The 26356-nt window shown below is 45.6% G+C and overlaps 1 protein-coding gene across 5 annotated transcripts in view; it reads right to left on the bottom strand.

Moving 5' to 3' along the window:
* The window catches only part of ABCC9 (ATP binding cassette subfamily C member 9), a 117816-nt gene that overhangs the window by 5617 nt on the left and 85843 nt on the right, over nucleotides 1-26356 (bottom strand). For all 5 annotated transcript variants that reach the window (XM_070946596.1, XM_070946592.1, XM_070946594.1 and 2 more), the window contains 8 exons: nucleotides 22131-22233; nucleotides 16159-16260; nucleotides 14476-14596; nucleotides 11092-11222; nucleotides 9574-9652; nucleotides 6189-6297; nucleotides 3179-3282; nucleotides 2145-2278 (listed from right to left, as the gene is read on the bottom strand). In XM_070946596.1, the coding sequence (XP_070802697.1) occupies nucleotides 2145-2278; nucleotides 3179-3282; nucleotides 6189-6297; nucleotides 9574-9652; nucleotides 11092-11222; nucleotides 14476-14596; nucleotides 16159-16260; nucleotides 22131-22233 (883 nt within the window). The remainder of the gene's footprint in view (nucleotides 1-2144; nucleotides 2279-3178; nucleotides 3283-6188; nucleotides 6298-9573; nucleotides 9653-11091; nucleotides 11223-14475; nucleotides 14597-16158; nucleotides 16261-22130; nucleotides 22234-26356) is intronic.

Raw genomic sequence — 26356 nt, 5'->3', positions numbered from 1 at the left:
GCCCTCTCCTCGTTACCGGCCTCTGTTTCCTCCTCAATTTGGCTGGGGTCCAGAGGCATGTCAGCAACTGTCAGTTCTTGCTGACTCACCAGTGAAGACGGCCCCTCCGGCACATAGCTCATGCCAGCTTCTTCCATATCATCCTCCGACTCAGCATGCAAAGATAAATCAGCCTCCGGGGCCGGAGTCACAACAGATATCCAAACTTTAAGACCTGTGGACTTCAATTCCCAGAACTCCCCAGCCAGCTAGGTCTTAAAGTTACCAAGCTTGGACATCTCTGGTCTACAGCCAAGGAAAAATTGAGGGGCTGCCCTCAAACTCATGTCCATCAATTCAATTCATCAATTCAGAATAGAGCTGGAAGGGACCTTGGAGGTTTTCAACCCCCCTGCTCAGACAGAAAACCCTACACCATTCCAGACAAGTGGTTGTCCAGCCTAAATCTTCCAGTGATGAAGCTGTTCCACTGGTTAATTGTTCTCACTGTTAGGAAGTTTCTCCTTAATTCCAGATTGCTTCTCTCCTTCATTAGTTTCCATCCATTTTTTCTTGTCCTGCCTTCTGGTGCTTTGGAAAATAAGTTGACCTCCTCTTTTTTGTGGCAGCCCCTCAAATACTGGAATACTGCTATCATGTCCCCCGTAGTCCTAATGTCAACTCGTAAAGCATCCCTGGTCTGCTCTCGAGTTGCCATAGGCAAGGAGGATGGGTAACAGACGAAGCAACCCGGCAGCTAAAGACAGGAACACATTCCAGACATATCTTTCTCAAGGCTGTCGCCCAGGGTTATCTGCAGCAGCCGGAGGGGAGTGATCTCTATAACCAGTGAAATTACTCCGTTAGCAAATGTGATTGATAACACATTCTGGGGGGAGGGGGGAAACAGGGTCATGATTAGGGCCATAAATTACGTGGGGTCAGAGTTGGCTTCATTTGGGAAGGTGCTGACATGGAGCTCCTAATAAATAACTGGATTTCTTTTGAAGCTTGGCTTGAGGCTCATGATTTAATTAGGGCATCCGTCGGAACCCTGACACCTTCTTTTCTCTAGACTGGCCATATCCAAATCCTGCAACCGTTCCTCATATGTTTTAGTCTACAGGCCTTTAATCATCTTAGTTGCTCTTCTCTGTACTTTTTCCAAAGCCTCAACATCTTTTTTGTAATTTGGTGACCAAAACTGGATGCAGTATGTCCAGAAGTTGACCAAACTGGTCAATGAACTTACATCAAAGTTCTTGTTAAGACACATGTTCCCCCATGACCAAGAGCAACCCTTAAAGTGAGAGGACCCATTTTAGTGGGCTGCATGATATTACCTTCCCCTTAATTTTCATCAATTTATCTCTGCTCCCCCTTGCATAATCTGCTGCCTGAAATGAAGGTCTCATTCTGCCTCAGAGCAAGACCAACTTGGGACTTCATGTCCTGAGTGGCGTAGGAGGCTAATGCCTCCTACTAAGGCAGCATTTAACATCCAGCTGCCTGCAATTACTGTGAGTTCAATTCTCACCAGGCTCAAGGTCGACTCAGCCTTCCATCCTTTCTAAGGTGGGTAAAATGAGGACCCGGTTTGTGGGGGCAATAAGCTGACTTTGTATAAAATATACAAAAGTATGAAGGCTATTGCTTAACGCATTGTAAGCCGCCCTGAGTCTCCGGAGAAGGGCGGCATATAAAAATAAATAAAAATAAAAATAAATGTTATTGACACTTAAATGGACCGATTTCTGTTTAGGTTACCAATGGAAAACTGCTCAGCGCCCTTCTATCTGAAGTTGGAAGAGGGAAAATAGACACGAAACCAGTATTTGTCAGATGCAAGAAGTCAGGAACCAGGATAGAGTTCAAAAGCAGCACAAGTGTAGCTCCTGCTACCTACGCACAAGAATCCGAACTACTAATGGTTAAAAATGAATTGGTGCCAGATAAGAGTCAATGGACTTCAAGAGGGGTTGAACATGGATCTCTTACAGGGGCGTGGAGACTCCAAACTGATGATGCATTTGACACAACCCTCCCCAGGCTCAGCCTGGTCGTCTTCTACAGCATCTCACCAAAGGAGTCCCTGCCCCTCTTTAAAGTTCAGATGTCAAAGAAAATTGAATAATCAAGGGACACAGGAAGGTACACCTACTTACTGTGGCCATATCGATGGAAGCGGTGGCCTCATCCATAATGAGGATGCTGCTCTTACGCACAAAAGCCCGAGCTAGACAGAAGAGTTGCCGCTGGCCAACACTGAAATTCTCACCACCTTCAGTTACAACAGCATCTGGGAATAGGAGAGTTAGGATCAAAACAAGGTATCTGAAGAGCTGTCTCACCCCAATGGGATCAACCTTTCCCCACGCGTGCCAGTGGAAGAGGACAGCCACGGATCCCATCTGCTAAGGAATTCTGCCAGGTGGGGTCAAGGAGAAGAACCTTTTCCGGTGTGGTCCAATCCTATGGAACACCCGACCACCGGAGGTGAGAACTGCTCCCATTTCATTTCATTTCATTTCATTTTATTAAATTTGTATACCGCCCTACTCCCGAAGGACTCAGGGCGGTGAACAGCCATAAAATAAAACAGATAGATACAAAATTTAAAATAGAGATAAAACTAATTAAATAAATTTGGCTGAACCAATTTTAAAACCCCAATAAATTAAAACCAAATTTAAAATTTCCATTTAAAAGAGGAAAAATTTAGGTCAGGCCAGCTTGATGAAATAGGAACGTCTTAAGCGCGCGATGGAAGGTACGCAGATCCGGAATCCTCCGTATCTCCGGGGGGAGCTCGTTCCAGATCGTAGGTGCCCCCACAGAGAAGGCTCTCCCCCTGGGGGCCGCCAGTCGACATTGTTTGGCCGACGGCACCCGGAGGAGCCCGTCTCTATGGGAGCGGGTCCTTTTGGTCTTCTGGAAGGATAATTAAAACCTGGCTTTGCCGGTTGGCTTGGGACCCCTGAGGGGGAATTCACTGCTGGAGATGGTTGATGGGGTAAGAAGACCCTCATCCTTGTGCTGTCAATCACCAGAGAGGCAAGAGCGACTGCAACTCTTTTTCCATGGGTGCCACTTGGTAATAAATCAAGTCTGCTACAACTCAGATGAGCCACCCAAGGGTTGCTCTGTGCTTATCAGTTGAACAGGTCTACCGATCTAATTAGCTGCGATATATACACACCTAGTCCACCAGGCAGGACTTTGACCATGTTCTTCAACTGTGCAATCTCCAAGGCTTCCCAAAGGGTATCATCTGTACATTTGCACTCTGGATCCAGATTAAAACTACGGGGGGAAAAAAACCAGAAAACCAAACCATGTTGCTGAGTAGGCATGATTTGTGAACTAGAAATCAAATTAACATCTCAGTTTTCTAGATAAGGCCATCGATTCAGTCAATTCTTGACCCATTGAGTTCTAATCTCTGGTACGTGTCTCAGCTCAGATGTTTCTCTTGGCTACTGAAATAGACAAATTGTCAGGTTTCGAGGTCGTCTCAAATAAATTGCATTTCAAACAAAGTCTTTGAAGAAAACTCCCATTTATTAAGCACGACATTCTAAATCCGACTCCATCGCAGCCAACACTGACTTCCAGACCCAAAACCCTCCCTTTCCGTTCCCCACTCCTCTGCACTCATTGGCCATCTTCCAAGCCACTCTACCCCTAATCTACTGCTCCAGCTCAAAGGAATTTCCCCCCTCCCATCCCATCTCCTAGGGAATATTATCTCCAGGGAAAATAAGTAGGTGAAAAGTCAAACATCCCTTTCCAGACGCCTCCTCTTCTCCTTCTTATGTCAGCACTAGAGTAAATGCAGCTTGAAGTGCTGACACAAATCAATTCTGTGTACAGGTAGTTCTCAACTTACAACAATTCATTTAGGGACTGTTCAGAGTTACAACGGCACTGGAAAAAGTGACCTTTTCCCATTTTCCCACACATGTGACTGTTTTGTTCATGGTCACATGAACAAAATCCAGATGTTTGGCAACTGACTCAAAGTTATGATAGTAGCCGGGTTCCAGGGTCATACAATCCCCTTTTGCGACCTTCTGAGAGGCAAAATCAAGGGGGAAAGCCAGATCCACTTAAAAACGTGTTGCTAACTTAACAACTACAACGATTGACTTAACAACTGTGGCAAGAAAGGTTGTAAAACCCATTTAACAAATGGGTTCACTTAGCGATATAAACTTTGGGATCAGTTGTGGTCATAGCTTAAAGGACGACCTAGATTTGAATCTGGACTCTCTAAAGTCATTTGATACATTCTACCTAAAGGGAGCAAGTGAAGGGATAAGCGAGATGATACAGGCACCTAAAACCTATGATTGACACATCCTGGCAGCAGAATATAGTCTCAAAATGACTTGAATCTGCTGCTTTGTAGGAACTTCCCTTCTCCAACCCCTTCCTTCACTCAGAAGATTAACATCAAAAAACTCTCATGGTCTAGGACAGGGGTCTCCAACCTTGGCAACTTGAAGCCTGGAGGACTTCAGGTTTTCTGGGGAATTCTGGGAGTTGACGTCCTCCAGGCTTAAAAGTTGCCAAGGTTGGAGACCCCTGGTCTAGGATTCAGACTCCGAAGATGAAGATGATGAAGATGTAGATGAAGCACTGGAATGTCAGCCTTAGGAGACACCAAGCCAAAAATCACCTGGCACTGCTCAAACACAGGAACCATCAGAAACAGCTGGAGAAGTTTCTTCAGCATCAGAGTGTGAGTCCTGAACCATGAAATAAACCAGGATTGGGCAGCACGATCACCCAAGGGACTGTGTGAATTTCCAAGACACCATCTCTGGAGCCACCTTGGGCCTTCTTGCGAGGAAATTTGTGGCTGACCTACCAATCGGAGTTTTAAAAAGTAGTGTACACACCATATCTTAACTTTCCATTTTCAGAAATAAAAGGAAATCAGAATAACAGAGTCGGAAGGGAGATTGGAGGTCATCTAGTCCAACCTCCTGCTCAAACAAGAGACCCTATACGAGTGGTGGGTTGCCTCCGGTTCGCACTGGTTCTATAGGACTGGTAGTAAAACCGGTGGGAGGCTCCGCCCACTGACCCCGATGTCATTAGAATGCTTCTGCGCATGCGCAGAAGAGTGCACGTGTGCAGAAGCAAAGCAAGCGTGCACAAACGGCCCCGTTGTGAACAGGTAGTAAAGGTAAGTAGAACCCACCCCTGCCCTATACCCAGTGGTGGGATCCTGCCAGTTTAACAACCGGCTCGATGATCGCACGCTTCGCATGTGCGTGCACAGTTTTACGAAAACTTACCTTCCATGTTACTGCTGGGGAGTAACACAGCGGAAGTGCCGCAATCCGCTCTGCTGCACAAATCAGCTAAGAAGATATAGGTCAGTAAAGTGCAGGGTTGGACAGGGGGGCCCACCTGATTTTCGGAGCAAACCGGTTCGTTCCCAGCTGATCGTCGAAGCTACCGGTTTGCCCGAACCGGTAGAATCCCACCCCTGCCTATATCATTCCAGGCAAGTGGCTGTCTAGACTCTTCTTAAAAATCTCCAGTGATGGAGCATCTACAACTTTTGAAGGTAAGCCATTCCTCTGATTAATTGTTTTATTCCCCCAAAATCCCCAAACTCAACTTCTATATCACGTCATGCTTCAGCAGGGGGTTGGACTAGAAGACTTCCAATGTCCCTTCCAACTCTTATTCTGTTATTATCATTCACTTTACCTACTAAGATCTCAGAATGTCCAGTGCAGCTTCTGGCATCAAAAATTAATCATCCTGCAGTTCAAGACTGAAGGTAGCTTTGCACTAAAATGTCAATTTTTGTGCTCCTAGTGCGAATGACTGTCTCAACCCCTACCCCACAAAAACTCCACCTATTGTAACACCCTAATGAGAAGAGTCTGTTGCATTTACAGAAAACGCTGGATTAGTATCATGACAATGTCCATGAGGAATCATGTGAATGGTACATTTCTAGGCACTGTTGCACAAAATTGAGCAAGCTCGCACCAAGGTTTGTCCGTGCCAGAATTTTCTGGAAAGCTTTCCATTTTTAGCAATCGGAGCTGTAAGCGACAACATTCAAAAGCACACATAGAAAAGGATCTGATGCATTCATTGCAGGACCGGATCTGGGGAACCTCTGCTCTACCAAATTCCTGGTCCAGAAAAAGAAGCTAATTTTTGGACCTACAAGAACTTACCGAATTGAACCACTGAATAAGATAGGATCCTGGAGGATTATAGAGAGCCTGGAACGCAGCAGATCGAGAGGCAGTTTTGTAATGTCAATCCCATCAATGATAATCCTTCCTGTTTGAAATCATTTGGAGCAAAACAAAAGAGATGGGGCTACAAAACAAGCAGAACCCACAGAAACATCCAGAAACACGGGTATGAGCCTGGAAGAAATCACTTGAAAGGTTCAAGGGGACCGTCAGAAATAAAAACATCCCCATAAGAATAGAAATTGCAAAATGTGCAATTAAATAAAGGCATGATATTTTAATCCTTTGGAAATAATTTTCCCAAAATGCCATGGCTTAGCCTGTGCCCTACAGCTGCAGTTTATGCTACTGTGGAGAATATCATGATGTCCATTTGAATCCCAGTCGTTGACAATCAGTGAAAGAAGGAAGGAAGGAAGGAAGAAGAGAGAAGAGAAGGAAGAAAGGAAGGAGAGAGAAGACAAGAGGGGTGGGGAGGGGAGAGGAGGGGAGAGGAGAGGAGAGGACAGGAGAGGAGAGGAGAGGAGAGGAGAGGAGAGAAGAGAAGAGAAGAGAAGAGAAGAGAAGAGAAGAGAAGAGAAGAGAAGAGAAGAGACGAGAAGGGAGGGAAGGAAGGAAGAAAGGAAGAAAGGAGATGGAAGGAAGGAAGAGAGGAAGGGTGGGAAGAAGGAAGGAAGGAGATGGAAGGGAGGAAGGGAGGGAGAAAGAAAGAAAGAAAGGAAGAAAGGAGATGGAAGGGAGGAAGAGAGGAAGAGAGGAAGGGAGGAGGGTGGGAGGAAGGAAGGAAAGAAGGAAGGATGGAGATGGAAGGAAGGTTAAGAAAGAGAAAGAAAGAAAGGAGGGAGGGAGGGAGGAAGGAGATGGAAGGAAGGGAGGGAGGGAGGGAAGAAGAAAGGAGATGGAAGGAAGGAGACAGAAGAGAAGGGGAAAGTGATGGAAGAAAGGGAGAGAGGGAGGGAGGAAGGAAGGAAGGAAGGAAGGAAGGAAGAAGGAAGGAAGGAAGGAAGGAAGGAAGGAAGGAAGGAAGGAAGGAAGGAAGGAAGGAAGGAAAGAAAAAGTATGTGACCAAGATATGTGACCTATGGGTTATCAAGAGATGGCAAAAATAGCTTTTATTGCTCAGACCATGACAACATCTGGGTAATTTTTGGTTTTTCCTCCCCCTCCCTCCCTCTCCCCTCCCTCTCTTTGTCTTTTAATCTTTTCTAGTATAACTCAGCCAAGCCAAAAAGTGCAAGAAATTAAGGAACGGTAGCCTTTAGCGATAAGAACCACTAACACAGCAATTGGAAGCTTCTCCTTTAGAACTACCACTGAATATCCTTTCACAAAGCACGGGTGGAGCTCCGCAGTATGAATTTTGTGGCCTTTCTGTGGTTCTCTAGCTTTTGGGAGGCCCAAACAGAAAAAAAATCGGGATGCCTATCCAGAGGGAGAAAAAACCAAAACCTCCAATTCTTCCTAAACATAAAAAAAAAGAGAGATAACCTGACTGATCCAGCTGGGAATAAGACCTGGAAAGGGCCAGCACCTCCTCTGCTTTTCTCTGCCTTCCCTCTTCCCCGAAAGGCAATAGTTTGAGAGCATAGTGCGTGATTAACGAGCTACTAAGGGGATAATTTATGAGGTGTTGAACCGTGAGGGAAGAGAAAGAGCAGCGGTTAATGCGGCTGATCGAAATCAGCCAGGCAATAAGATTTCCATCCTTTGGCGTTCTTGTCTGTGGTGGTGGTGGGCTGTGCATGGTTGTATCTGCAGGCCACAAAATGATCAGCAATCGTGTAGATCAGGTATGTCAAACTCGATTTCATTGAGGGCTGCATCAGGGTTGTGTTTGACCTCGGGTGGGGGGGGGTGGAGCGTGGCGTGGCGTGGCCAGGGGGCATGGCAACGCAGGATTTCCCTCAGATCCTCCCTCACTCTCATTATAATCTTCCTTCCTTCCTTCTTTCCTTCCTTCCTTCCTTCCTTTTCTTCTTTTCCTTCCCTCTTCATTCCCCTTTCTTCTTCTTTCCCCTCTTTCCTTCTTTTGCCTTCCTTGCTCTCTTCCCATCTTCCCTTCTTTTTCTTCGTCTTCCCTCTTTCCCTTTCTCCTTTCCTGTCCCTTCTTGCATGCTCAAATGCAAAAGGGGAAACATTTCTCCTTTTGTTTTGTTTTTAGTTTGTTTCGATAGCCCTCTGCCAGCGAAAACAGAGCCCTGGACCTCCCCCCTCCCTTGCGCCCCGTTTTCAGCCTGGACAGACTCCTGCAGCCCCTCTGCCAGTAAAAACAGAGTTTGGAGGGCCACGTACACCCCCCTCACTCTGTTTTCACTGGCAGAGGGCTGCAGAAGGCCGTCAGAGCCAAAAATGGAGCCCGTAGGGACCAGACGCGGCCTTTCCAAGCTCCATTTTCATTGGCAGAGGCATCATGGGCAGGTCCTTTGCTGTTTCCAGGATGGTCCCGCAGGCCAGATCTAAGCATCTAATTTAAGCATAAGAAAGGGGAGAAAAAACAGAGAATCATGGGTAAGGAGATGGTATTTCCCAAGGCAGCATCATGGTTGGCTGGGGAATTCTGGGAGTTGAAATCCACCCATCTTCAAGGGACCAAACTTGAGGAAACACCATCCTAGGATATCTATAGGTAGAAAAAGCAGGAAGCTCCTTGGTAAGTCTCTGGAGCTGAGTCTCGCAGGAAGGGATGGCTACTGATTTGTTAGCAAGCCTAGTCACAAAATGACAGAGGGGGAGGGGATAAGTCTTAGCCAGGGGTGGACTTCAAAATTTTTAGCAAGGGGTTCTCTGCCCGGTTGCTGGGAGGGCGTGGCCATGGTGGGCATGGCCTAGTCGGCTTTCCTTGAGCCTACAGGAGGGTGAAAACGGCCTCCCCAGGCTCCGGAGGCCGTTCCCAAACTTCGAGTAGGCCCGTTTTTCACTCTCCCCGAGCCTCCGCATGTACCCTGGACTTACCTGCATCCAAAACGGGCTGAGTGGGGACTCTTGGGAGGGGAGGGGTGGGCTGGGCTGGGCTGGGCCAGCCAGGAGTGGGATTTGGTGATTCTCCGAACTGCACAGAATCTTAGCTAGAGGTTCTCCCGAACCCCTGTGAACCCCCAGCAGCCCACCTCTGGTCTTAACACAATTTGTGCAAACTGATTCTAGATCAAATGAGAAGTGCACAGATGATCGATCCCAGCTACAATGTGGGCTGTTTCGAGCATTTTCGGAAATGCTTTGAGTATTAAAAAAAAAAAAAAGAAAACCTGTTTCAGGGTTGAAACACTTTGTATGTTGAGAACTCCAAACGGGACATTTTGAAATGACAGCAAATTCAAAATGTTACACACATCCCAAATGGCAACTGATTCAGAGAACTTACCGTCAAATATATCTACCATCCTGAAGAAAGCCAACGAAAGGGATGATTTCCCACTGCCAGTGCGACCACAAATCCCAACCTTAAAGATAAAATTTATTGTGGTTTTTTATATGTGGCATTTAGTGGGGGTAATTACCAATAGTTATTGCTTAATGATAATTAAAAAGAAGATCTATTCTTCACAATGGTAGGTGTAGAAAGTTAGTACTCATCCCTCTCCTAGAAGAATGAAATATTTTGAGTGAAATATTAAAAAGGCAGAATATTATATTTCCCTGGATGAGAAATGGAGAAACGTGTTTTTTAGAGGGAGAAAGCAGCCCCCACCTTCCTTAAGAGCCCACAGCAGATGTCAGCACTTAAGAGATAAAGAGATAGCTAGCTCTATTCATAAGCAAATACCTTCACCCAAGATCCAACAAAGGTAGGATTAGCCCTCAGCCACAATAGGAATTGCAAGCTCCTTCATTGCCTCAGCCAAACTTCAACCAAGCTTAGCTCAGACAAACTCCTAGGATTTGTACATGGCTCCATGGGAGTCTGATAACAGCCAATAGAATACATGTTCTTGCACAGGAACAGGAAGCTCAAGTGCAAAGCCCAAGAGAAGGTATAAAAACCCCTCACTCTCAACTCCATCTGGTCAGCTGCCCCAGAACCATGTGCTTGGTGGTTCTGCTTCATCATTAAACCCTCTTTCCAATCAGCCCCCATGTTTCCAGTGTCTTTCTCCCGGCTTGGAACCGACTAGATGGATATTTGTTTCAACAAAGGTAACTTAAAACAAATATTAAGGCTTCCCTTATCCAAAATTTCATTTCTCTGTCTCTCTTTCTGCAAAATGGGACATGAAAATAGAGATAAAGGATAGTCCTCAACTTACAACCACAACTGGGTCCAGAACAAGGCAATTGTTAAACGAATCACGCCCAATTTTACAACCTCTTTTTTTGCCATGGTTGTTGCATTGACTTTGCTGGGAAGGTTGCAAATGGTGAACACATGATTCCAAGATGCTGCAACCATCATAAATACACAGTTTAACAGTAACAGAGTTGGAGGTCATCTAGTCCAACCCCCTGCTCACACAGGACTAGGGATTCGAACCGCCGAACTGCCGACCTTTCTGATCGACAAGCTCAGTGTCTTAGCCACTGAGCCACCTAGTCAGGTTGCCAAGTACTCAAAATTTGGTCAAGTGACTGTGAGACTGCTGCAACAGTTGTAAGTGTGGGAACAGGTCATAAATCACTCTTTTCAGTGCCGCTGTAACTTCAAGCAGTCGCTAAGTGAAGGGTTGTAAGTTGAGGACAACCTACAGTTGGATATTCCTCTGTCGACTCACAAATTCTAGATATGGATAAATAACTAGAGTCCGCCCGTTGCTAAAGTTTCTGGGAGAAAGGTATTTTAGCTTCTTTCTGATACCAAATCATCTTCAACAATGGATCCCTCTTTCCTTATTTTGGTCAGAAATCCCGTGAAAAAGTATAAAATGATTGTAAGATTGTAAGGAACCTTTTGGCCTGGCTTGATGTATGCTTTCACATGCTTGAGAACTGGCTTCAGGTTATTCTCGTAGCGGACGCAGAGGTTTTCGATCTTGATTTCCCCTTCTTGTGGCCAGTCTTTGGGTACTTGAGAAATATCTGAGGGAAAAGATCAAAGCAGAAGCGTCCTGATTTGTATGATCCATTCCTTCCCATCTTCGTCCGTTTTAAACTAAATTGAACGTTCCTATTTATTGTTTTAGGATTTTAATGTTTCAGATTGATGTTTTATTGATTGTAAGCCACCTAGAGCCATCTTTAGTTGAAATGAACGACATATAAGTTTAAATAAGAATAGAATAGAATAGAATAGAATAGAATGGAATGGAATGGAATGGAATGGAATGGAATGGAATGGAATGGAATATAGAGTAGAGTAGAGTGGAGTGGGGTGGAATGGAATGGAATGGAATGGAATGGAATAGAATAGAATAGAATAGAATAGAATAGAATAGAATAGAATAGAATAGAATAACAGAGTTGGAAGGTACCTTGGAGGTCTTCTAGTCTAACCCTCTGTTTAGGCAGGAAACGATTTCAGACAAATTACTATGCAAGAGAAATTTTTCTTATGCTCTGATGGGAGAGCCAGTTTGGCCTAGTGGTTAAGGCAGCAGACGAGAAAGTAGGGAGATGGTGAGTTCAGGTTTTGCCATGAAAGCTAGCTGGATGACTTTGGGCCAATCACCAGAAGATTGTGAGTTCTAATCCCGCCTTAAACCAGAAGTGGTATTCAGCAGGTTCTAACCAGTTCTGGAGAACCGGTAGCAGAAATTTTGAGTAGTTTGGAGAACCGGTAAATACCACCTCTGAGTGGCCCCACCCCCATCTATTCTCTGCCTCCCAAGTCCCAGCTGATCAGGAGGAAATGGGGATTTTGCAGTAACCTTCCTTTGGAGTGGGGAAGGAATGGGGATTTTGCAGTAACCTTCCCCTGGAATGGGTAGGGAATGGGGATTTTACAGTATCCTTCCCCTGCCACACCCACCAAGCCATGCCCACAGAACCGGTAGTAAAAGAATTTGAATCCCACCACTGCCTTAAACATGACAGCTGGCTGGGTGATTTTAGGCCAGTCGTTCTCTCTCAGCCCAAGCCACCTTACAAGGTTGTTGTTGTGGGGGAAAATAGGATGAGGAAAGTGTGTTGGATATGTACACCAGCTTGAGTGATTTGTAAATCTAATACAGGTGGGATATAAATAAAGAAGCAACCATAATAAAGAAATTCATCTGAAGAGTAGACAGGGTGGTAGAAAGGGAATGTCAGCTAAGAAGAATCTTTAGTAATAAATAATAAGATAAAATGATGGGGTTTTTTTTCTGGTTTACATCAGTTATGAGGAACTTGGACCAAACAGAGCAGCCTCTGGAATGACAACATTCCCAGTCTGTTTTGGAAGATGGCAATTTGTCACGGAGAGCAGTAGCAAAGCAAGATTTATTTACTTTCGACAAGTTGGCTTGCTCTGAGGTCAAATCTCAAGGCAGGTTACTTGCGGCAGTGTTAATGCAAAATAAACAAAGCAGGCAGCTTTTCGAACTTGCAGCATGACTCAAGTCTGACCCTCCCATCCTCTTCATGGCTGACCAAGGAGACCAGATCACGCTTCCCCTTTTATTCCATAGCTGGCAAATTGAAGTCAAATGAACGGATTGTTCCACAGCCCCCCCCCAAAAAAGGGGGGGGCGGGATTGTAATTAGATTGTAATTGCTCTTTAATATTGTTGTGGCTGCCTGACTCCACGGTGACTTTCAGCAGCTCACAAAAAAAATAAAAAGTAAAAAAAGTAAACTGAAGTTACTGAAAAAAAGTAAAAAAAAGAAAACAAGACTGACTTCATAACATAAAAAGAAGAAAAGAACTCAACCATCATCCAGACCCAGGACCAGGAGAACAACTGGGTATTTTGACAATTTACAGAAAAAAAAAATCAGTAAGATGGGAACAATATGGATCTGCAAGGGCAGGCTTTTCAAACTTGGCGGCTTTAAGACTTGTGGACTTCATCTCCCAGAATTCCCCAGCCAGCATGGCTGGCTGGGGAATTCTGGGAGTTGAAGTCCACAAAGTCTTAAAGTTGCCAAGTTTGGAGACCGCTGTCCAAGTAGATGCCATTCCATTGGCCAGAAACAACCACAAAGGAGGCACACTTTCCTGCATCCCATAATATGACATTGCTTAATCCACAGGATCTGGAATGTGTCCATTCTAGGTGACCGTACTGGGAACAAATGGAGACAAGTGGTCTCTTAAGGAGGCCATGATGTATTTGCTGTGATCGAAATGATCCCTCATTCATGACTAGGACAGACCATCTGCATTAAATAGAATAACGGACAGTTGGAAGGGACCTTGGAGGTCTTCTAGTCCAACCCCGTACTCAAACAGGAGACCCTATACCAGTGATGGCTAACCTTTTTGCCGTCGTGTGCCAAAAGCAGGAGGAGCGTGCTTTTGGCACATGACGTGACTTCAGCAACAGAGTGGTCAATGCCTGGAATGCCCTACCTGACTCTGTGGTTTCATCCCCAAACCCCCAAAACTTTAACCTAAGACTGTCTACTGTTGACCTCACCCCATTCCTAAGAGGTCTTTAAGGGGGTGTGCATAAGCGCACCAGTGTGCCTACCGACCCTGTCCTAATGTTCCCTTTTATTCGCATCCATTTCATGTATTTATAATTATGTTTATACTTGCATCTGTTATCTAATACAGGGGTCTCCAACCTTGGCAACTTTAAGACTTGTGGACTTCCAACTCCACAAGTTGAAGTCCACAAGTTGAAGCCAGCAAAGCTGGCTGAGGAACTCTTGAGAGTTGAAGTCCACAAGTCTTAAAGTTGCCAAGGTTGGAGACCAGTGATGGGTTCCTCCCGGTTCGGTCGAGCCGGTAGCGGTGACGATATGACATCACCGAACCGGTTCTCCCCCCCTGCCCTCCCACCCCCCCCACCCACGTTATTCTTACCTTTTATTTGGTCCCACCCCCAATCTATTGCTGCCTCCTGAGTCCCAGCTGATGACTAGAGGGAAAAAAACTGTTTAAACTCTTGCCGCGGGGCTTCAAAGGGCCGCCCTACAGCTGATCAGTGTTAAAAGCGAACAAATGAGTCGGGTCGTAAGTGCGAGGACTGGTCGTAAGTGCGAGGACCTTCCAGAAATGACTCTGACCAGCTAGCCACGCCCACCTAGTCACATGACCTCCAAGCCACACCCACAAAATAAGCCACGCCCACAGAACCGGTAGTAAAAAAATTTAGAACCCACCCCTGTTGGAGACCCCTGATCTAATACACGCTAGCTGAAATAAATAAAATAAATAAATAAAACAACACCGATAATGCCGCACCTATGGTGCCTTCGTAATTCTCAGACTCCATGTTGAGGAAGCTGTTCACTTTCTTCACGGCCCCCATTTGCACTTCCATGTCGGCCAGATTTCGCACCACCCAGTTGAGGTAGTTGGTGATCTATGAAGTAAAAGGAAAAAGGGGCGAGAATGAAAAGAGGGGCAGTTGGGAAGGGACAGAATCTCAACGTGATTGGAACCAATGGGAATAAATAATAACTTTATCCATCAAGATATTATTCCTTTGGGAGAAGGTATACGGTGATCATTGTATGGTTGGGAAACCATCAACCATGGTTTTAGAATGTTGTTCGACCATCTACAATGCATCCTAGGAAGGGAAATGAAGGGAAGGGGAAAGGAGGAAAGAAAGAGAATAAGGGATGAAAGAAAGAAAAAGGGAAGAGGAGAGGAAGGAAGGGAAGAAAGAAGGGACGAAAGAAAGAAAAAGGGAAGAGAAGGGAAGAAAGAGAAGAAGGGAGGAAAGAAAGGGAAGGGAAGGAGAAAGAAAAGGAAAGGAAAGGAACGGAACGGAAAAGAAAGGAAAGGAAAGGAAAGGAAAGGAAAGGAAAGGAAAGGAAAGGAAAGGAAAGGAAAGGAAAGGAAAGGAAAGGAAATTGACAGTTAAGATGTGAATTTGGGAAAGTTAAACCCTGGTGACGAATCATTATTCAGTCTACTCTAGACCTTGCATGCACTTTTCTCTTCCTGTCCTTGGGAGCATGGAGGGCCTGGGAATTTCAGTGACTTTATTATTATTATCCTCCTCCTCGTTTTTTCAATTGGCTCACATAAACCTGAAGCTGCTCCAAGTTGTTCTGAACGCTTTCAGCCCTGGCTGAAATCCAGGACGGCAAGATTGTTTCTTTCAGTATTGGGAACCTTGAGAAGCAACTGCATATCCAGAGGGCTTTGGCTGGGGGCTGTGACCCTGAGGAATTGGTTGCAAAGAAAATAACTCCGCTGTGTCAAAATTAAATGATCCTGAATCTTGCAGGGCTCTTATTGTTGTGGTCCACCAGCAGTCTGCGGAGCTGGCAGCAGAGTCAGACAGTGAGGAGGCTGGGGAGGACCATGGGCCAGTCCTGGAGTCTGGGGAAGGCCTGGATGAGGCAGAGACGGGGCCAGGGCCATCTGGGAGTGATGTGTGGACTCCGGAGCCTCCAGAGTCGGACAGCAGAGAGGCAGAGGAACAGGAGGAGCCTGTTCCTAGTACACGCATGAGAAGAGCTGCCAGAAGGCAAGAGCAGCTAAAGCAAAAGGGACAACTCGGGAGTAAGGCCAGGAGATGATTGGCCCCTCCCATAAGGCTTAAAAGAGCAGCAACGGCTCTTGGGCTTTTTGTAGGAAAGCAACGTTGCTACGGCATCTCTTGTTTCTCAACTTCCTGGTGCTTTGCCAAGAAAAGCCTTTGGCAGGGTGCCAAAGAAGATAAAGGATTGTGATAAAGCCAAAAGACTTTTTCTGAAGGACTTTGTTTTGAAATTAATTTGGACTAAGCTGAGAAGGAAGTAATTCTCAGCTGTTCTAATAAAATATGTTTGTTTAGGACTGATTGTGTCTGGTAATAACTACTTGGGCCTAGGTCACAACACTTACTGTATATGTTTTGATGCTGGTTACATAATGGACCTTCCTAGCATAAAACGCCAGGGAAATTCCCCTTTTTCCCTCTCTACGTACCGTCAGTGCATAGAGGAGACCCAGGCCTACGAGGCCAGAAGTGGATTTTTCAGAGATGGAGGCCACGGCTGCAGTAAGGACGACGAAGGCTCCCACATAATCCTGAAAGAAGGGAGACACAGGAAGAGAACTATTTATACTGCGAAGCTAAGCTGAGCAAACATTAAAAGCCCCCATCAGTCCAATGTGCTACACTCCGGTCCGCATGGATATTTTTCTTTGCATTGCTAGGCAACAGCTTGGCCTTCTTCTGAATGCAGATGCTACCAAAAGGAGAAAGCACTACCAAACACAAGGGTGCTTCCTTTCCCATAAGGTGAACTTTTTCGGCACCAAGTGCTAAAATGGGAGCGTGTGCACGATGAAGCACCAGAAACTGGAAGAACAGCTCCCCAGTGTGTATGCGTACGCCGAGGAGCTGAGCTTCTGGTTTCCGGCATGCGCATGTGCACCTGTCACCTGGACTTCCCTTTTCTGGTGCACATGTGTGCATGAAGACTAGCCAGCTGGCGCGCACGTGCACGATGCAAACCGGAAGCTCAGCTTCCCAGCACGCGCATGCACGCCAGGGAGCTGCTCTTCCAGTTTCAGGTGCTCCCATGCGCACAAAGACCAGCTGGCTGGCACGCATGTGCATGCCAAACCCCGAAGAGCAACGGGTGATGGCTAGCGTGTCCGAAGAGATGGCTCTGTGTGCCACTTCCAGCATGCGTGCCATAGGTTCACCATCACCATAAGGGGATCTGTAGTTACTTTGCTGTCACCAATCACCCCTTCTTTGTTATGCTGGAATTCTACGGAGGTTCTCAATCATCCTCAATCATCTCAAAAGATCCAGATCTATAGAGCCTGTGTCCTCAGCACACTCTTGTACTGCAGTGAGTCTTGGACTCTCTACGCATGGCAGGAGAGAAAGTTGAACACCTTTCATATGCACTGTCTCCAACGAATTCTTGGCATCACCTGGCAGGACAAAGTTCCAAATAGCGCAGTCTTGGAACGTGCTGGAATTTCTAGCCATATATACACTATTGAAACAGCGACGTCTACACTGGCTGGGGCATGTGGTGAGAATGGCTGATGGTCGGATTCCGAAAGATCTCCTGTATGGAGAATTAGTGCAGGGAAAGCGCCTCAGAGGGAGACCACAGCTGCGATATAAGGATATCTGCAAGAGGGACCTAAAGGCCCTGGGAATGGACATTAACAACTGGGAAACCTTGACCTCCGATCGTTCAGCTTGGAGGCTAAAGACGCAGCATGGCCTTCTCCAATTCGAAGAGACACTTTTTCAGCAGGCCGAGGCAAAGAGGCAGTCCAGGAACCAGCGAAATCTGGGGGCTGGGCAGGGGACAGAATGTATCTGCCCTCAGTGTGGAAGGGATGGCCACTCTCGGATTGGCCTTTTTAGTCACACCAGATGCTGTTTTAGGACCTCTTTCCAGAGCACGACACCATAGTCTCTTAAGACTGAAGGATGCCAATGATGATCTCAATCATCCAGGTCTTGGTTGCCTCAAAGGTGGTTTTCCAAAAGGAAACTGGATTTTGCTGCTTTTTTTCAATCCATCCATCCATCCATCCATCCATCCATCCATCCATCCATCCATCCATCCGAATAGAGCTGGAAGCTCTATTGGAAGACTTTTAGACCCTATTCCATTTCAGACAAGGGACTGTCCAGTCTCTTCTTAAAAAACCTCCAGTGATGAAGCACCCACAACTCCTGAAGTCAAGATGTTCCACTGGTTAATTGTCGTCACTGTTAGGAAGTTTCTCCTTAGTTCCAAGTTTCTTCTCTCCTTGCTAAGTTTTCCATTCGTTGTTTCTTGTCCACATTTCACTTCTCATCCGAGAAGTGAACTGAAGAAGCTTCTTGGATGAGAAGTAAAGCATTTTAAAGAAAAACAAAACAAAACAAGAGAGCACCTTTGGGACAATTTTTGGAAAAGCGCCTTTGGGACAATTCTCTGCAACCCTTCATGCAAGATTTCAGAGGGTCTGACAGTATTTTGACCTAGCTTCCCAGCTATTCTTGCATGGCCTACTTGGATTGGCATCTTTCCTCTGAGGGTCTCAAGCGGGAGACTGCTGCTCAAAATCATTTAAATCTATCCCAGCTGCGGTGGCCTAGAGGTGGAGCTCTTGCCTCACAATCAGGGGGTAGTGAGTTTGATTCTAGGTAGAGGCAGATGTAGTGTCTCCTGCTTGGGCAGGGGGTTGGACTAGATGACCTGCAAGGTCCCTTCCAACTCTGTTAATCTGTTGATCCACTCCTGGGCCAGAAGGAATCTAGGTTTGGGAGATCATAGAATTGTAGCACTGGAAGGGACTTGGAGTCTTCAACTCCAACCTCCTGCCCATGGCCGGAAACCTAAATTCATCCTGGACAAATGATTGTCCAATCTTTTCTTGAAAACCTCCAGTGATGAAGCATCCACTGGGAGGCAAAGCTGTTCTGTTGATGAACTGTTCTCACCATCAGGAAATTACTGCTTATTTCCAGGCTGGATCTGTTTTTTACGAGCTTCCATCCATTCCTTCTTAGGGACAAGGGACTGTCTGATAAGGAGATAGTAACTGTCTTGTGTCTGAAATGGTGCACGTTGTTTTATTCACAGAGATTTATTCCAAATAATAAAATGTTTAGCATATATGAACTGGGTCACAAAACACACACACACACACACACACACACACACACACACAAACGAAGTATTCCTTCAGATATTATAAACAAATATGGGAGGTATTTGTAAACATTAATTTGAAACAGGAAGTAAGTCCTGTGAACCAGTATTTAAGAGAAGAATCTTGGGTCATCGACAGCCAGAGGGATTCCACTTGAAAATAATGTCTATTCATTGAGGCAAATTCATTCTAGGGTTTCCAGCAGAAGAAGATAGGCAGAACTCGCCAGAGGCCTGGTGGCCTGGTGGCTCAGCAGACTGATAGCATTGTGATTAACACCAGCTGTCTGCAATTACTGCAAGTTCGAATCACACCAGGCTCAAGGTTGACTCAGCCTTCCATCCTTTCTAAGGTAGGTAAAATGAGGACCCAGTTTGTGGGGGCAATAAGATGACTTTGTAAATATACAAAAGTATGAAGGCTATTGCTTAACGTATTGTAAGCCGCCCTGAGTCTCCAGAGAAAGGCGGCATATAAATCAAATTAAAAAAAAAAATAACAGAGTTGGAAGGGACCTCAGAGGTCTTCTAGTCCAACCGCCTCCTGAAGCAGGAGACCCTATACCCATGATGGCGAACCTATGGCATGTGTACCACAGGTGGCATGCTGAGCCATATCTGTGGGCACGCGAGCGTTGCCCTAGCTCAGCTCCAGCAAGCACGCGTGTGCCAGCCAGCTGATTTTCGGGCCTTCCGGGCCCACCAGAAGTCAGCAAACGGGCTGTTTCCAGCCTCCAGAGGGCCTCCAGGGGAGTGAGGAGGGCTGTTTTCTCCCTCCCCAGGCTCCGAGAAAGCCTCTGGAGCCTGGGGAGGGTGAAAAATGGGCCTTCCGGTCCCACTGGAAGTCTGGAAATGGGCTGTTTCTGGCTTCTGGGGGTGGGAGGCCAGTTTTGCCCTCCCCAGGTTCCAAGAAAGCCTCTGGAGCCTGGGGAGGGCAAAAAAAGGGCCTACCGGGCCCACCATGCCATCATGTGCCCAAAGTAGGGGGAGTGCAGTGGGGTCACACACGGAGGGCGGGGCACATTGAATTATGGGTGTGAGCATGCACACGTGTGACCCCCCCCGCATTCCCTCTACTTTTGGCATGTGATGGCAAAAAGGTTAGCCATCACTGCCCTATACCACGTCAGACAAATCAGTGGTGGGTTCCTCCCGGTTCGGTCCGGTTCAGCCGAGCTGGTAGTGGTGACGATATGATGTCACCGAACCGGTTCTCCCACCCCGCCCCCCCACCCCCCAACGTTATTCTTACCTTTTATTTGGTCCCACCCCCAATCTATTGCTGCCTCCTGAGTCCCAGCTGATGACTAGAGGGAAAAAAACTGTTTAAACTCTTGCCGCAGGGCTTCAAAGGGCCGCCCTACAGCTGATCAGTGTTAAAAGCAAACAAATGAGTCGGGTCGTAAGTGCGAGGACTGGTCCTAAGTGTGAGGACTTTTCAGAAATGACTCTGACCAGCTAGCCACGCCCACCTAGTCACATGACCTCCAAGCCACACCCACAAAATAAGCCACGCCCACAGAACCGGTAGTAAAAAAATTTAGAACCCGCCCCTGAGACAAATGGTTGTCCAATCTCATCTTAAAAACCTCCAGTGATGGAGCACCCTCTAATACAGCAATATGCTACATTTTACTGCAAAGTCAAGTTTCAATCTCAAAACAACCTAACATTCTGAAGCCGAGCAAATGAAATCATTATAATTTTATTTGGGAAATTTACAGTGGAACGTATGGGCCTCAAATGTGCAAAGAAACCTATATAGTTTCTTCCAGGATGATGATCTAATCAAACAATTTTTTAAAAAATGACTTAATTCAGAATCAAACAGAATCAGAAGAGTGAAGTCCATAAACTCATAAGGAATAATTTTTCAGATTTTCTCATTAATGATATGTCTTATATTCCACAAGTATAAGGTAAAGGTAAAGGTTCCCCTCACACATATGTGCTAGTTGTTCCTAACTCTAGGGGGCAGTACTCATCTCCGTTTCAAAGCTGAAGAGCCAGCGCTGTCCGAAGACGTCTCCGTGGTCATGTGGCCGGCATGACTAAATGCCAAAGGCGCATGAAACGCTGTTACCTTCCCACCAAAGGTGGTCCCTATTTTTCTACTTGCCTTTTTTACCTGCTTTCAAACTGCTAGGTTGGCAGAAGCTGGGACGAATAATGGGAGCCCATCCCATTACGCGGCACTAGGGATTCGAACCGCTGAACTTCCGACCTTTGATCGACAAGCTCAGAGTCTTAGCCACTGAGCCAACGCATCCCATTATCCACAAGTATAACTAATGCTTAAACCTGGTGATCCTATAAGAAGGTCCAGGGACAAAGAAATACAGGCAGTCCTCGACCTTCAATCACAGTTGAGTCCAAAATTTTTGTGGCTGAGACATTTTTTAAGTGAATTTTGACCTATTTTATGACCTTTCTTGCCACATTTGTTAAGTGAATCACTGCAGCCATTAAGTTAGTAACACCGTCGTTAAGTGAATCTGGCTTTCCCCGTCGACTTTGTTCGTCAGACGGTCGCAAAAGGTGATCACATGACCCCGGGACACTGCAACCATCTGAATTGGCAAGCATCTGAATTTTGATCACATGACCACAGGGATGTTGCAATGGATATAAGTGTGAAAAACAGCTACATTTTTCAGCGGTCACTAAACGAACTGTTGTTAATCAAGGACTACTGCAGGGACCAAGTGCACAGGCGGCTTAAGAGAAATGATATAATCTCTGTGACTTGACAGCTCAGGAGAAAGGATTAAGAGATCTACTCAGCATCTCCTCTGCATCTCAGTTCTCTAACAGTAGCAAACTTTATTTTCTCCACAAAGAAAAGGGAGTAGGAAATCAGTGGTGAAATCCAATTTTTTTTACTACCGGTTCTGTGGGCGTGGCTTGGTAGGCGTGGTTTGGTGGGCATGACAGGGGAAGGATACTGCAAAATCTCCATTCCCTCCCCACTTCTGGGAGAAGGATATTGCAAAATCTCCATTCCCACCCCATTCTGGTACAAGCCAGAGGTGGTATTTGCCAGTTCTCCAAACTACTCAAAATTTCCCCTGCCGGTTCTCCAGAACCTGTGCGAACCTGCTGGATTTCACCCCTGTAGGAAACCCTAACAGAAACTACAATAATCCATTCTGGTGTTTTGGGTTTTTTTTTTCGTTTTTTGTTTTGCCAGATGTAGCCCAATGAGAAATCTTTGCCTGGCCAATGAAGCAACTGCTGGATTCAAAGATGTCCAAATTATGACAGCGATGAAGTTATACGTACCGTCCTAACCTCCAGCCATCTGTTGGCAGCAGAGAGGAACAAATACGCGATATTGTTGGTGTCCGTCAGTTCCAGCATCCGTTGTTTAAACCTGGGCTCGTGCCTGCAAAGGGGAAAACCATCCTGACGTTATATGTGACTCAAATCGTCTACAATAGGCAGAAAAGATGGTGGAATGCCAGGATGGGGAAATGGAGCAGTGGCTGAGCTGCTGAAAAACTAAAGTTGAGCAAACGTGTGTCTAAGAAGTTGCCAAGAAGAGTTTTTACGAAGCAAGCAGTGATGCTGTACAATGTACAATATTGTTGTTTTTCTTATATCTCCCCATTAGTTATCCTCTACTGTTTCCTTCTCATCCTCCATAATTCAATTTCCAATCAGATCAAATATAACAGAATAACAGAGTCGGAAGGAACCTTGGAAGTCTTCTAGTCCAACACCCTGCTAAAGCAGAAGACCCTACACCAGTGATAGGTTCCTTCTGGTTCGGTCCGGTTCGGCCGAACCGGTAGCGGTGACGATATGACGTCACCGAACCGGTTCTTCCCCCCCGCCCTCGCCCCCACGTTATTCTTACCTTTTATTTGGTCCCACCCCCAATCTATTGCTGCCTCCTGAGTCCCAGCTGATGACTAGAGGGAAAAAAACTGTTTAAACTCTTGCCGCGGGGCTTCAAAGGGCCATCCTACAGCTGATCAGGTTAAAAGCAAACAAATGAGTCGGGTTGTAAGTGCGAGGACTGGTTGTAAGTGCGAGGACCTTCCAGAAATGACTCTGACCAGCTAGCCACGCCCACCTAGTCACATGACATCCAAGCCACACCCACAAAATAAGCCACGCCCACAGAACCGGTAGTAAAAAAATTTAGAACCCACCCCTGCCCTACACCCGTGATGGCGAACCTATGGCAGGCAGAGCCCTCTCTGTGGACACACGCACTGTCGCCAGCTAATCTTCTGGTTTCTGGCCAGCTGGACTTTGTGGGCGCTGGAGTGCCAGAAAAAAGCCTGAAAACGGCCTGAAAAACAGCCTGAAAACAGCCTCAAAAACGGCCTCAAAAACAACCAAATTTGTTGGGTGTTTTAAATTTGTCTCGGCCAAATTGTTTAATTCGGTTTTTATTCTGTTTTTAAATTTTGTATTTATGTGTTTTATTCTGTGGCTGTTCACCGCCCTGAGTCCTTCGGGAGTAGGGCGGTATACAAATCCAATAAATGAAAAATGAAAATGAAATGAAAAAACTGGCATGAGTGCACCGGCCAACTGGTCCTTTGAGTTTCCGGTGCTCCGGCACGTAGATGCACACACACGCATGCACATTCTGGTTTGGACACTCGTTGCCAAAAAGGTTCGCCATCACTGCCCTACACCATTTCAGACAAACAGTTGTCCAATCTCTTCTTAAACCCTTGGGTGATGGAGCACCACAATTTCTGGAGGCAAGCTGTTCCACTGATTAATTCTTCTCGCTGTCAGGAAATATCTCCTTAGTTCTAGGTTGCTTCTCTCCTTCAAACTGGTTGAAGGTATTGACTCTTCATCATCTTATGACCTACGGACCATAAGGGGGCAGTAAGGTGTAGACAGAGAATTAAGATTTACTTTGATCTCTTCTATCACTCTGCCTGGTTTTTGTCTAGGAGGATGCTAATCAGAGGTCACTTCCTTCTGGCTTTCTTCCCAGGCACACTCACATAGAACTTTTACTGGTTGACATTTCCACATGATTGGGATTACCAGAACATATTTAAACTCTAACAAATACAGTACAACATTCCAATACAGGGTCATGAAAGTTTACCCTTGATGGATCCCATCAATGATCTCATGCACTGACCTAAGCATGTCCTCATTTAAAAAACCGAAATGTCCCAAATCTCACAACTTCATCAAGCATCTCATGACATGGTTGCATGACATTCTGAAGGGTTGCAGTATGTGTGTGGGGAAAATGCTGCATCTTCATGTGAACTCTTACAAGATATCAGGGTTTTCCCGTGTGATTTCGTAATACGTTACTCTTCTAATTTTCGCAAAGGAAAAACCGAACCTTATTTATCTCACACAATTGTGATTAATAGGTTTATATTACTATGTGGCTGGAGTTCACACGTTAGGCTTAACTCTGAATCCAGGTTAATTCCTGTGTTCATATAACCTTGAATGCCCAAACAGGCAGACTCTATTATAGCTTGTTGTGATGGCCTGATCCAACCTATATATACAAGCCAAAAACTAGATTCCAACAAAATACAGAAGCCAGGAAATCTACTTCCATTTTTGTATTGTCTAAGATGTTGTATGACTCAGCTTGTTTGTTACCAGAGGACACCGATGTGCAAAGAACGGCACATGCAAAACACTGTAGCATAAATATCCCTTCCTACACACCATGAAAAACCGGAATGCATTATTCCAATAACATTATAATAACTACAGTCTGTCTTTGGCCTCTCTGGCATTTGCACGTTTTCCCCTTCCTTTCTACCCCTCCTCTCCCTCTATGGAAACTCTGACACACACAATCTGCATCATGTCATCTTCATCGTGCTCTTCTGCTTATTATTACTACACTTTTCAACCCGTCCAAATGACAGTTACAAAGGTCACCTTCGAAGAGGCCTGAGCTGTTCAGAGGTTGCCTTGTGATGGGAATGCATGCCTTCTGGATGCGTACTTAATGAACTCAGAACAAAGGGAAATAATTACCAGTTTTCATCCAGTAAAGCTTAGCTTTCTAATAAAACTCCGAATAGAAAGAACATTGGCTTAACTGCTGCAAAGATGAGGAGAGGGGAATGAAACTAAGAGAATAACAAGAGTTGGAAGGGATCTTGGAGGTCTTCTAATCCAATCCCCTGTTCAGGCAGGAAACCTAATACTAATTCAGACAAACGGTTGTCCAATCTCTTCTTAAAAGCCTCCAGTGATGGAGCATCCACAACTTCTGGAGACAAGATGTTCCACTGATTAATTGTTCTAACTGTCAGGAAATGTCTCCTTAGTTCTAGATTAGTTGTCTCCTTGATTATTTTCCATCCATTGCTTCTTCTCCTGTCTTCAGGTGCTTTGGAGAATAGGTTGACCCCTTCTTCTTTGTGGGCAGCCCCTTAGATAACACTGTTATCATATCTAGTCCTTCTTTTCATTAAATTAGACATTTTGGTTCACTTCTATTCTAGCTTTTGTTCTTTCTCCTCTTTAACCTGACCACAGATTTTTGTTGTGGTTGTTGTCCTCAACGCTACAGGAGCAAATGAAGGTCATTCCATGTACAACTGGATCTGATTAAGGGTCTTTTCCCATTACTCAGTTGAAGTGCCCTTCACTTACGTTGAACTGGCAGTCAACTACATTGGCAAGAGATTTGATGCCTCCATTGCTGGATCCCCATCTTGACTTTCCGTATTTTTTGCACTTTTTTGTCTCCCAAAAGAGGGTGAAAATATCTGTGCGTCTTATAGACCGCCCCCCCCCAGCCGTTTTTTGTCCTCTGCATGCCATGTTTTTGGGCGTTTTTTCAGCTTTTTCCAGGCCATTTTTCAGCCTGTTTTTGGGGCTTTTTTCAGCCCATTTTCTAGGCTTTTTTGGTCCATTTTGGGGGCTTTTTTTGGCCTGTTTTTGAGGCTTTTTTTTTGAAAAAAATGGGCTGAAGAAAGTCTTGAAAACGGGCCAAAAAAAGGCTGGAAAAGGGCCGAAAAAAGGCCCGGAAATGGGACACGCGGAGGCCAAAAACTTTTTTTGGGTTGATTTCCTCTTCTAAATTTAGGTGCATCTTATAGTCCAAAAAATACAGTAATTGCCTCTGCTTCCAGTCAGTGCCATAACAATCCCTCCAGAAGAACGAGTGACAAAACAGATTTGATCCAATCTGGGTCAGTCATCGGAAGCAGAGGTTTAGTCTTCTGAGCTTTCTGGAGCCCATCCTCAGAGAACTTCTCTCTCACCAGAATGTGATGACGGAGAAGTTCGGTGACCGACCCAGATTGGATCCTAAAGCATTATCCTGGGACAGGTGTAGTTGCTTTCAAAACAGATTCGACACACCTTTCTGAGTCTGCCTTGATGTGGTGTTGGAACGAGGGAGGAAATTCTACATCAGGAGGAGGGGGGAATGATGGCTCCTTTTACAACCTGTGGACTTCGACTCCCAGAATTCCTGGGCCATGGCTCCTAGGAATTCTGGGAGTCGAAGTCCACAGGTCGTAAAGGAGCCATCGTTCCCC

The sequence above is a fragment of the Pituophis catenifer genome, unplaced genomic scaffold (assembly GCF_029215685.1).
Source record: "Pituophis catenifer annectens isolate HBS135680 unplaced genomic scaffold, rPitCat1.0.hap2 SCAF_7, whole genome shotgun sequence".
Lineage (NCBI taxonomy): Eukaryota > Metazoa > Chordata > Lepidosauria > Squamata > Colubridae > Pituophis > Pituophis catenifer.
This window is presented reverse-complemented; position numbering and strand designations above follow the sequence as displayed.